Below are 12,642 nucleotides of genomic sequence, written 5' to 3'. Positions count from 1 at the left end.
ACACACACATATATTTCCCATCACAACAATTAAGGAAAGATACATATAAAACATGCAGCTCGTGAATCCAAGGGTTACAAGCCTTTTAATTAATCTGATTAACATTCATAACCCATTAATCTGCTCAACCATAATGCCTACCCCTGGTTTTGAAAAGTAGGCTTTGTGTTGTTGGATCTAAAAATATATTATGCCTCTCACAAATTTTGCCTGACCCAGTTATTTCCCTGCCCCCCTCATTAGTCTCACTGCCTCGTGGATATTACACTTGCAGATAAATGGCGGCCTTCAGTGTTTGCTGCTGCTGCATGCGGGAACTAGCTTAGTCATAGAGTGATACATCATGGAAACAGGCCCTTCCTTCAGCCCACACCTTGCCCAACACTAGTCCCAGCTACACTAGTCCCATAGCCCCTCCAAACCCGCCCTATCCATGTTTGAATGTTGGGATAGTCCCAGCCTCAACTACCTCCTCCAGCAGCTCGTTCCGTACACCCACCACCAACCTTTGTGTGAAAAAGTTACCCCTCAGATTCCTATGTTTAAGAAAGGAACTGCAGATGCTGGGAAAATCGAAGGTAGACAAAAATGTTGGAGGAACTCAGCGGGTGAGGCAGCGTCTATGGAGCGAAGGAAATAGGTGACGTTTCGGGTCAGACTGAAGAAGGGTCTCGACCCGAAATGTCACCTATAGTCAGTCACCTTAGTCATACAGCATGGAAACAGGCCCTTCGGCCCACCTTGCCCAACACTAGTCCCAGCTACACTAGTCCCACTTGGTCCACATCCCTCCAAACCCGCCCTGACATGTTCCTGTCTAACTGTTTCTTAAAAGTTGGGATAGTCCCAGCCTCAACTACCTCCTCCGGCAGCTCGTTCCGTACACCCACCAACCTTTGTGTGAAAAAGTTACCCCTCAGATTCCTATGTTTAAGAAAGATGCTGGGAAAATCGAAAGTAGACAAAAATGCTGGTGAGGCAGCATCTATGGAGCGAAGGAAATAGGCAACGTTTCGGGCCAAAACCCTTCTTCAGACTGATCAGACAGGCAAATCAAACCAGATATATGTATAATATTATGATGCAATATCATTGCCTATAACTCAGTGTAATATGAAGCCGGCCAGAGCATTTGTGCTTAGTTATTCAAAGGCAATAATTAATTTACAGCTATTCATATTTCTCATGAATCAAAGCAGCATTAGTTCAACAAATAATAATAAATCTTATATCATTCCACAGATTACAATGTCACCCAGCCAAGGACAGAGGTTAGAAGCATTCGTATGTAGCGTGGCCAGTTTACAAACCAGAGATTGACACAAAATGCTGGAGTAACTCAGTGGGACAGGCAGTGTCTCCGGAGAGAAGGAATGGGTGACGTTTCAGGTCGAGAGTCTGAAGAACCTTCTTCAGTCTGAAGAAGGGTCTCGACCCGAAGCATCACCCATTCCTTCTCACCGGAGATGCTGCCTGTCCCACTGAGTTACTCCAGCATTTTGTGTCTTTCTTCGGTTTAAACCGACATCTGCAGTTCTTTCCCACGCATGGTCACCAGTACACGGTTTTTCTTTTTGGTATCAGCTTGTGGCAATTCTCCAAATCAGGAGAATGGGAGGCAACAGGTTTAAGACCATCAACTAGATGATGGTTTCACATCAAACCTCCCCTACCAGTCAGGGTCGCCAACTTTCTCACTCCCAAATAAGGGACAACGGGTCAAAATACGGGACAAATTCCCGACGGCAATCCGTCGCGGACCGACTCGGCCGTGGCTGGGTGAATGAGTTCATAAGAGATAGGAGCAGAATTAGGCCATTCGGCCCATCACGTCTACCCCGCCATTCAATCATGGCTGATCTATCTCTCCCTCCTAACCCCATTCTCCTGCCTTCTCCCCATAACCCCTGACACCCGTACGAATCAGGAATCTATCTATCTGTCTCTGCCTTAAACATATCCACTGACTTGGCCTCCACAGCCTTCTGTGGCAAAGGAATTCACCAGGTTCACCACCCTCTGACTGAAGAAATTCCTCCTCATCTCCTAAGAAACATCCTTTAATTCTGAGGCTCTGACCTCTCATCCTGGGCTCTCCCACTCGTGGAAACACCCTCTCCACATCCATTCTATCCAAGCCTTTCACTATTCTGTACGTTTCAATGAGGTCCCCCCCTTTGTTCCGAGATCTTCGGTTACCTCCCGCACTCCAAAGACGAACAGGTTTGTAGGTCGTTGGCCTTTGGTATAAATTTAAATTGTCCCTAGTGGTGTGTCGGATAGTGTTAGTGTGCGGGGATCAGCCGGTCGGCATGGGCTAGGTGGGCAGAAGGGCCTGTATCTCGAAACTGAACTGAACCACAATCAGTGTCGGATGGAACTGCAGGTGCTGGTTTACAGGCACGACAGATGGCACAATGGGCTAAGTGTTCGGCTGGCAACCGGAAGGTAGCCGGTTCGAATCCCGCTTGGAGTGCATACTGTCGTTGTGTCCTTGGGCAAGACACTTCACCCACCTTTGCCTGTGTGTGAATGTGTGTGAATGTGTGTGAGTGATTGGTGGTGGTCGGAGGGGCCGTAGGCGCAGATTGGCAGCCACGCTTCCGTCAGTCTGCCCCAGGGCAGCTGTGGCTACAGAAGTAGCTTACCACCACCGAGTGTGACTGAGGAGTGAATGAATAATGCGATGTAAAGCGCCTTGAGTATTAGAAAGGCGCTATATAAATCCCATCCATCATTATTATTATTAAATCGAAGACAAGACACAAAATGCCGGAGTAACTCAGCGGGACAGGCAGCGTCTCTGGAGAGAAGGAACGGGTGACGTTTCGGGTGGGGAACCTTCTTCAGTCTACGATCAGGACAGCCTCAGTGAGACAGTCAGAAAGTCAGCGAGAATTTCAAATGCAAGCTGAACACTCAGCAGGACCACAAGAGTCTCAGACTCAAGATGGAAATTTTATTGAATTGCATCTTCATTTTCTCACATCAACAATCCGTTCGTGGCTCGACCTGAAACTCCTGTTCGGACTGGATAATACCTAATGTCACTTCAGAGGACTACAGAAATCAATTCGGAAGAGAATTAGATGCTTTTCTGTTGAGTGGGGAAAGGATTGGGGATTTAGTGGACAGATAGACAATAGACAATAGGTGCAGGAGTAGGCCATTCGGCCCTTCGAGCCAGCACCGCCATTCAATGTGATCATGGCTGATCATTCACCATCAGTACCCCTTTTCCTGCCTTCTCCCCATATCCCCTGACTCTGCTAGGTTTAAGAGCCCTATCTAGCTCTCTCTTGAAAGTATCCAGAGAACCGGCCTCCACCGCCCTCTGAGGCAGAGAATTCCACAGTCTGAAGAAGGGTTTCGGCCCGAAACGTTGCCTATTTCCTTCACTCCATAGATAGATAGAAAATAGGTGCAGATGGAGGACATTCGGCCCTTTGAGCCAGCACCGCCATTCAATGTGATCATGGCTGATCATCCCCTATCAATAACCCGTGCCTGCCTTCTCCCCATATCCCTTGACTCCACTAGCCCGTAGATGATGCTGCACCCGCTGAGTTTCTCCAGCACCTTTGTCTACCTCCACAGACTCACAACTCACTGGGTGAAAAAGTGTTTCCTCGCCTCCATTCTAAATGGCTTACTCCTGATTCTTAAACTGTGTGGCCCCTGGTTCTGGACTCCCCCAACATCGGGAACATGTTTCCTGACTCTAGCGTGTCCAAACCCTTAACAATCTTAGAAAGATGTCTCAATGAGATTTCCTCTCATCCTTCTGAACTCAATGAGATTTCCTCTCATCCTTCTGAACTCAATGAGATTTCCTCTCATCCTTCTGAACTCCAGAGTGTACAAACCCAGCCGCTCCATTCTCTCAGCATAGGTCAGATGGGTCAGTGCGATGGTTATTCCTAGTGATATATGCTTAGTTCCCATTAGATTATTCGTAGAGCGCTCCTATAATGCAATATATAGTCATAGTGAAAGCGCATACTCGGTATCCTCATTGCAATACAATATCTAGCAGGACTACTAGCGATTACAAGGAAGTAATTTAGCCGCAGACAATAACCTAAACTGTAACAGGGTCCTTAATATTACAGCATGGAGATCAGAATTTCTTGACAATAGATAATGTCTCATGAATACAAGAAATGCCTGAAGCAAGATAACCAATTCATGAACCCAATACAATGCACGTCGAAAAAATATATTGGAATTGTGTTTCAAGGATAATCGGCCTTCGGTGTAGAAGCAAGGAACTGCAGGGGCCGGTTAATGCACAAAAAAGGACCCAAAGTGCTGGAGGAACAATTTCACATTTGTATCAAAACCTGGACGTCTTTGGAAACCGGAGCACCCGGAGAAAAACCCACGCGGGTCACGGGGAGAACGTGGAAACTCCGCACAGACAAGCAGTCTGTGTGTTCAGCTCTGGGCACCGTGTGGTAGGGAAGTTATTGTCAAGCTTGAGAGGGTTCAGAAAAGATGTTGCCAGGACTAGAGGGTGTGAGCGGCAGGGAGAGGTTTAGCAGGCTGGGTCTCTCTTCCACGGAGCGCAGGAGGATGAGGGGTGATCTTATCGAGGTGTACAAAATCATGAGAAGACTAGAATGGGCAGATGCACGGAATCTCTTGTCCAGGAAGGGCCTCCCAATGAGGGTGAACCAAAGTACTGGAATGCAAATAACTGAGGAATTAACATAGGAATAGATTGGTTAGATACACAGAGTCTCTTGCCCAGAGTAGGGGAATCGAGGACCAGAGGACATAGGTTCAAGATGAAGGGGAAAAGATTTAATAGGAATCCGAGGGGTAACTTTTTCACGCAAAGGGTGGTGGGTGTGTGGAACGAGCTGCCAGAGGAGGTAGTTGAGGCTGGGACTATCCCAACATTTAAGAAACAGTTGGACAGGTAAATGGATAGGACAGGTTTGGAGGGTTATGGACCAAGTGCAGGCAGGTGGGACTAGTGTAGCTGGGACATTGTTGGCCGGTGTGGGCGAGATGGGCCGAAGGGCCTGTTTCCACGCTGTATCACTCTATGACTCTAAGCACCCGTAGTCGGGATTGAACCTGGGGCTCTGGCCCATGAACAGAAGCAACCGTCCTGTAGAGGGGAGGGGGAGAGGGGGGGGGGGGTCTCACCTACCTCTGTTCTCCTCCTGATCTCTTGACATCTTCCCCTTCAGCGCCCGGCTCCAACTGCCGACGTGCTCTCCGGCTCGGAGCTTGTCCACGGAGTCCGTCTTAGGGGCGGGTTTCATCCAGGGGGGCCCGTACCTCCTGGGCCCGGCAGCCACTTCCCCCGACCACTGCTCCTTTTCCGGGCCTTCCTTGTAGGCCCTGCCGAAGGGCAGGAAGGAGAAACGCTGGAGGGCTCCGCCGCCGGGCGGTGGTCCTCCGCCGGGCGGTGGTCCTCCGCTCCCGCCACCGTGTGCCCCAACTTCCCCCGGGCGCGGGGACCTCCCGGCCACAGGGCTGTCCCCCACAAAGCCCGGGTGGAGGAAGACCAGGCTGCCCGCCATGAGGTAGACCAGGAAGAAGGTGAAGAGTCGCAAGGGCCGGCGCCGGAAGTAACGCTGTATCTTGATGGCTAGTCTGGCCATCCCCAGCACATTACGCACAGAAATGGAGATATCTCGAGCAACAGCCAAGGAGCTTTTCCCAGTCGCAAAGGGGGGGGGGAAAGGTGCTGAAACAATTTTGTAATCCACGCAGTGGGCAGAGGGATGGTCCCGGATTTCGGCCGATTATAAATCTCCCGGCTTTTTGTGCGTGGTCCGCTGAGTCTCTCCTCTCGAGGGAGTCACCGGCAAATCGCCAATCTCCAAGCTGGCGGCTTACAAAATGGCCGACATCGTTGTGGAAACTTGGAAGGGGGAGTTTGCTCTGCGGGAGTGATAGAGAGAGGCCCAACTCAATCCTCTCGCACCAGTCTGTCGGGAGATGGTGATAGCGCTGTCTATCGTCTACTTGCGTGGACTGTGGCGCACGAGTTTTCCGATATCTTTTCCCTGGGTGCGTTTGCCAGCAGGAAGCCCTCGGGAAACGAGTAGCGGAGGAAGCTTCCCCGGAGACTCAGAGGGCGTCGGATGTTTCGTTGTCGCCACGGCCGCTACTTTCCTCTTGAATGGCGGGCACGGCTTCCTCTCGAACATCTCTCCGCTCCTCTGTGTTCCGTCCGGCCTTGGGCCTTTCCTGTCCTCCCACCCATCCCCTCCACCCCCCACCCCCCCCCACACGATACTCCTTCCTCACCCCACCACCCCGTCTTCTCTCTCCGCGAACGGAGCGGTCGTTCAGACGGTCGGGGACGGGCGCGGGACCGAGGCGCAGCGGCCCCCACACAGCCTCACTCCGACACTCCTCCCCCTCATCGTCGACGCTCGGTGGACGGGTTCCTTCCTGCAGGGGAACAGAACAAGGCGGCAAACGTCAGGGCGTGAAAATCCGCGGGACGTTCACTCAGTTCGTCACGGGAGTAGAATTAGGCCATTCGGCCCATCCACCCCACTCCGCCCTTCAATCATTGGCTGATCTCTGCTCACCCAGTCCCATTTTCCCGCCTTCTCCCCATAACCCCTGACACCCGCTCTAATCAATTGCTCATGGTTTGTAGGATAGTACTAGTCATAAGGTCATAAGGTCATAAGTGATAGGGGTAGAATTAGGCCATTCGGCCCATCAAGTCTACTCCTCCATTCAATCATAGCTGATCTGTCTCTCCCTACAAACCCCATTCTCCTGCCTTCTCCCCGTGACCTGCATGGGTTTTCTCCGGGTGCTCCGGTTTCCTCCCACACTCCAAAGACGTGCAGGTTTGTAGGTTAATTGGCTTGGTGTAAATGTAACAAATGTCCCTAGTGGGTGTAGGATAGTGTTAATGTGTGGTGAGCGCTGGTCGGCGCGGACACGGTGGGCAGAAGGGCCTGTTTCAGCACTGTATCTCTAAACTAAACTAAACTAAACTGTCAACTTCAGAATACGTAGGCCGAATCTATTCAATATTTCTTTCCTTCACGCTACAGGGCGGCACGGTGGCGCAGCGGTAGAGTTGCTGCCTCACAGCGCCTGAGAGTCGGGTACATGGATAGGGCAGGTTTAGAGGGATATGGGCCAAACGCAGGCAGGTAGGACCAGTGTAGATGGGGCAATGTTGGTCGGCGTGGCCAAGTTGGGCCGAAGGGCCTGTTCCCGCAGTGTATCACTCTATGACTCTACGACAGGTTAAGAGGGATATGGGCCAAACGCAGGCAGGTGGGACCAGTGTAGATGGGGCATGTTGGTCGGCGTGGCCAAGTTGGGCCGAAGGGCCTGTTCCCACACTGTATCACTCTATGAACAATGAAACCCTTGCTCAACTTCAGTTGACACCAGACGCATCTAGAACAACAGGTAATATAAATGATCAGTCACCCTCAAAGGGGGAAAGAATCTGAAAAGTTCAGCTATCATTTAACCTTCTCTGTAGCTTTCCAAAAATAACCATTCAGTGAATTTGACAAACTATTCCTTTCTCTGCCCTTGTCTTAATGTTGGATTTTATCCAAGTTAATATCTCACAGAGAGCATTGCAACGAGAAGTTTTCTTGCTATTTGCATTGATCAATTGTGTATGATAAACTTTCCCATTTATGCGTTGGGCCAGTTACATTATTCATCCACATTTTTTCATTAGTTTAGTTTCGAGACCCTGGCCCTTCGGCCCACGAGTCCGCGCCGACCAGCGACCCCCGCACAATTAACGCCATCCTACACACACACACACACGAGGGACAATTTCTACATTTATACCGAAGCAAATGAACCTACAAACCTGGATGTATTTGGAATGTGGGAGGAAACCAGTGATCTCGGGGAGAACGTACAAACTCCGTACAGACAGCACCCGTAGTCGGGATCGAACCCGGGTCTCCGGCGCTGTGAGGCTGCAACTCTACCACTGGGCCACCGTGCTGACTCTCTATCTGACTATAATGTGCCTGCCTTAGTTCTCTGATATTTTAATAGATTGTATCATGCCCTAAACGTTATTCCCTTTATCCTGTATCTGTACACTGTGGACGGCCCGATTGTAATCATGTATTGTCTTTCCTGGTTAGCACGCAACAAAAGCTTTTCACTGTACCTCGGTACACGTGACAGTGAAGTAAGCTGAAACTGAACAAAACAAGCGGCACGGTGGTGCGGCGTGTAGAGTTGCAGCCCTCACAGCGCCAGAGTCCCGGGTTCGATCCTGACTACGGGCGCTGTCTGTATGGAGTTTGCACATTCTCTCTCCGTGACCTGCGTGGGTTTTCTACGGGGTGCTCCGGTTTCCTCCCACGCTCCAAAAACGTGCAGATTTGTAGGTTAATCGGCTTAAATGGTCGAAATGTAAAAACTGTCCCTGGTGTGTGTGTGTGTGTGTGTGTGTGTGTGTGTGTGTGTGTGTGTGTGTGTGTGTGTGTGTGTGTGTGTGTGTGTGTGTGTCTGTGTGTGGGTGTGTGTGTGTGTGTGTGTGAGATAGCGTTAACCTTGCGGGGAACCGCTGGTCGGCGTGTACTCGACGGGCCGAAGGGCCTGCTCCCACGCTGTATCTCTAGACGAGAAAAAAAACGAACAAGGAGCTGAAAAAAAAACCCCAAGAGTTATTCCTGCCTGAAAGATTTCTGGCTCGTTTCATCCTGTTGAATAATTTATGAAAGACCAAGGGAAGGTTCCATTAACACTAATGTACATTTGGTTATGAATCACAAGTAAGTAAGCTCAACGAAGTGGAAGGGTTTTTGCATAACGGCCAGCGCCAAGACACACCCGCCAGTCAGACTGCCATTCGCTTTAATTACTCAGGTGGAACTGAGAGAGTCCAGGCATCGCTCTCTACTTAGCGCCCTGCACCCGGAGCGAGTCCATGTCAGTGGGCGGCTGGGCAGGTTTGCTGGCCCAGTCTGTGGCAGTCGCAGTGATACATAGAAACATAGAAAATAGGTGCAGGAGGAGGCCATTCGGCCCTTCGAGCCAGCACCGCCATTCATTGTGATCATGGCTGATCGTCCCCTATCAATAACCCGTGCCTGCCTTCTCCCCATATCCCTTGACTCCACTAGCCCCTAGAGCTCTATCTAACTCTCTCTTAAATCCATCCAGTGACTTGGCCTCCACTGCCCTCTGTGGCAGGGAATTCCATAAATTTACAACTGTCTGGGTGAAAAAGTTTTTTCTCACCTCAGTCTTAAATGACCTCCCCTTTATTCTAAGACTGTGGCCCCTGGTTCTGGACTCGCCCAACATTGGGAACATTTTTCCTGCATCTAGCTTGTCCACTCCTTTTATAATTATATATGTTTCTATAAGAGCCTCCCCCTCATCCTTCTAAACTCCAGTGAATACAAGACCAGCCTTTTTAATCTTCCCTCATATGACAGTCCCGCCGTCCCAGGGATCAATCTTGTGAACCTACGCTGCACTGGTTAACGCACTAGGATACAGTGTGGAAACAGGTTCTTGCTCACACCGGCCAACGTGCCCCATCAACACTAGTCCCGCCTGCATCAATAAAACCTACACTAGTCCCTACCCGCCTGGTCCATATCCCTCCAAACCTGTCCTATCCATGTACCTGTCTAACTGTTTCTTAAACGATGGGATAGTCCCAGCCTCAACTACCTCCTCTGGCAGCTCGTTCCATGCATCCACCATGTGTGAAAAAGTTACCCCTCAGATTCCATATTAAATCTTTTCACCTTCACATTAAACCTATGTCCTCTGGTCCTCGATTCCCCTACTCTGGGCAAGAGATTCTGTGCGTCTCCCCGATCTATTCCCACCATTTTATACACCTCTATAAGATCACCCCTCATCCTCCTGCGCTCCAAGGAATAGAGTCCCAACCTGCTCAACCTCTCCCTGTAGCTCACACCCTCTAGTCCTGGCAACATCCTCGTAAATCTTCTCTGAACCCTTTCCAGCTTGGCAACATCTTTCCTATGACACGGTGCCCAGAACTGAACACAATATTCTAAATGTGGCCTCACCAACGTCTTGTACAACTGCAACATGACCTCCCAACTTCTATACTCAATGCTCTGGCTGATGAAAGCCTTTTTGACCACCCTATCAACTTGTGACGCCACTTTCAAGGAACTACGAACCTGCACTTCTAGATCCCTCTGTTCTACAATGCTACATGGAGCCCTTCTCAAGTGGAACCTGTAGGGTGTAGATGGGACATGTGTAGGAAGAAACTGCAGATGCTGGTTTACACAGTAGACCCAAAATGCTGGAGTAACTCAGCGGGACAGGCAGCATCTCTGGAGGGAAGGAATGGGTGACGTTTCGGGTCGAGAGACTTCTTCAGACTCAAGACTTCAGACTTTTTCGGAATCTGAAGAAGGGTCTCGACCTGAAACATCACCCATTCCTTCCCTCCAGAGACGCTCATAAGATCATAAGGTTATAAGGAATAGGAGTAGAATTAGGCCATTCGGCCCATTCCACCATTCAATCATGGCTGATCTATCTCTCCATTCTCCTGCCTTCTCCCCATAAACCTGCTGCCTGTCCCGCTGAGTTACTCCAGCGTTTTGTGTCTGTACACTGTGAACGGCTCGACTGTAATGATGTGTTGTCTTTCCGCTGACTGGTTAGCACGCAACAAAAAAGCCTTTCACTGTACCTCGGTACACGTGACAATAAACTGAACTCAACTCAATCGGGCAATCACGGTGGCGCAGCGGTAGAGTTGCTGCCTTACAGCGCTCGCAGCGCCGGAGACCCGGGTTCGATCCCGACTACGGGCGCTTGTCTGCGCGGAATCTGTACGTTCTCCCCCGTGACCGCGCGGATATTCTCCGAGATCTTCGGTTTGCTCCCGCACTCTAAAGACGTACGGTGTTCAAGAAGGAACTGCAGATGCTGGAAGATCGAAGGTACACAAAAATGCTGGAGAAACTCAGCGGGTGCAGCAGCATCTATGGAGCGAAGGGAATGGGTGACGTTTCAGGCCGAAACCCTTCTTCAGACTGATGGGGGGTGGGGGTGGGGGGGAGAAGGAAGGAAAAAGGGAGGAGGAGGAGCCCGAGGGCGGGGGGATGGGAGGTGACAGCTCGAGGGTTAAGGAAGGGGAGGAGACAGCAAGGGCTAGCAAAATTGGGAGAATTCAATGTTCAAGCCATCCGGATGCAAGCTACCCAAGCGGAATATAAGGTGCTGTTCCTCCAATTTCCAATCCCCTTCCTTAACCCTCGAGCTGTCTCCTCCCATCCCCCCGCCTTCGGGCTCCTCCTCCTCCCTTTTTCCTTCCTTCTCCCCCCCATCAGTCTGAAGAGGGGTTTCGGCCCGAAACTTCACCCATTTCCTTCGCTCCATAGATGCTGCTGCACCCGCTGAGTTTCTCCAGCATTTTTGTCTACCTTTTAAAGACGTACGACAGGTTTGTAGGCTAATTGGCTTTGGCATGTGTGTGAATTACCCCTAGTGTGTGTAAGGTGGTGTCGATATGTGCGGGGATCGTTGGTCGGTGCGAACTCGGTGGGCCGAAGGGCCTGTTCCCGCGCTGTATCTCTCAGCTAAACTAAAAGGCCCAGCTTGTTCAGCAACAAGGCTCCAACTCCATCCACCCCCTCCCTCACTTACTGCGTTTATTCAAATCTTTCAGACACCTTGAATCGTGAATTCTCCTCAGCATCTAACATTTCAATTAAGGAATGACCTTGTAAAACGTCTAATTGATTAGGTGTGCCAACAATCTTCCCCAGCTCTTAACAGATTTTGATGTCTCTTGCTTGAGTGACAATCCCATAACAATTGATTTTATTTTTGGTCTTTTTGTGTCCGTCGATCTGACTGTGCAAATATTCAGAGGCAATTTCGGAAGGTTACCTGATGCATACAGAGTGTGCCTACTTAGGCAGCATCAACTCGTTCCCCATATTGGCCTGCTCTTCATCGGAAAAGTTTCAAATACTGGGTCGACTGAATTAGAGACTGTTTTTGCTACTCGTGCAAGTTTTCGTAGAGTCATAGAGTGTCAGAGCATGGAAAGAGGCCCTTCGGCCCAACTTGCCCATGCTGGAGGACACCCACCAGGTCCACAGGGAGAACGTGCCAAGACATCTTTGGGGTGGACAATAGGCAATAGGTGCAGGAGTAGGCCATTCGGCCCTTCGAGCCAGCACCGCCATTCAATAGACAATAGACAATAGACAATAGGTGCAGGAGTAGGCCGTGCGGCCCTTTGAGCCAGCACCGCCATTCAATAGACAATAGACAATAGACAATAGACAATAGACAATAGGTGCAGGAGTAGGCCATTCGGCCCTTCGAGCCAGCACCACCATTCACTGTGATCATGGCTGATCATCCCCAATCAGTTCCTGCCTTCTCCCCATATCCCCTGACTCCGCTATCATTAAGAGCCCTATCTAGCTCTCTCTTGAAAGCATCCAGAGAACCTGCCTCCACCGCCCTCTGAGGCAGAGAATTCCACAGACTCACAACTCTCTGTGTGAAAACGTGTTTCCTCGTCTCCGTTCTAAATGGCTTACTCCTTATTCTTAAACTGTGGCCCCTGGTTCTGGACTCCCCCAACATCGGGAACATGTTTCCTGCCTCTAGCGGGTCCAAACCCTTAATAATCATATATGTTTC

General features: G+C 50.2%; 1 protein-coding gene across 1 annotated transcript in view; it reads right to left on the bottom strand.

The window, feature by feature from the left end:
• The window catches only part of LOC116987190 (WSC domain-containing protein 2-like), a 109,004-nt gene extending 102,588 nt beyond the window's left edge, over positions 1–6,416 (bottom strand). The window contains exon 1 of the mRNA XM_033043066.1: positions 5,162–6,416. Within this exon, the coding sequence (XP_032898957.1) occupies positions 5,162–5,618 (457 nt within the window). The 5' untranslated portion in view covers positions 5,619–6,416. The remainder of the gene's footprint in view (positions 1–5,161) is intronic.
• Between the last annotated feature and the right edge of the window lie 6,226 nt (positions 6,417–12,642).

This window comes from Amblyraja radiata, chromosome 25, assembly GCF_010909765.2.
Source record: "Amblyraja radiata isolate CabotCenter1 chromosome 25, sAmbRad1.1.pri, whole genome shotgun sequence".
Lineage (NCBI taxonomy): Eukaryota > Metazoa > Chordata > Chondrichthyes > Rajiformes > Rajidae > Amblyraja > Amblyraja radiata.
Note: the sequence above shows the minus strand (reverse complement) of the source record. Positions and strands in the feature narration are given on the sequence as shown.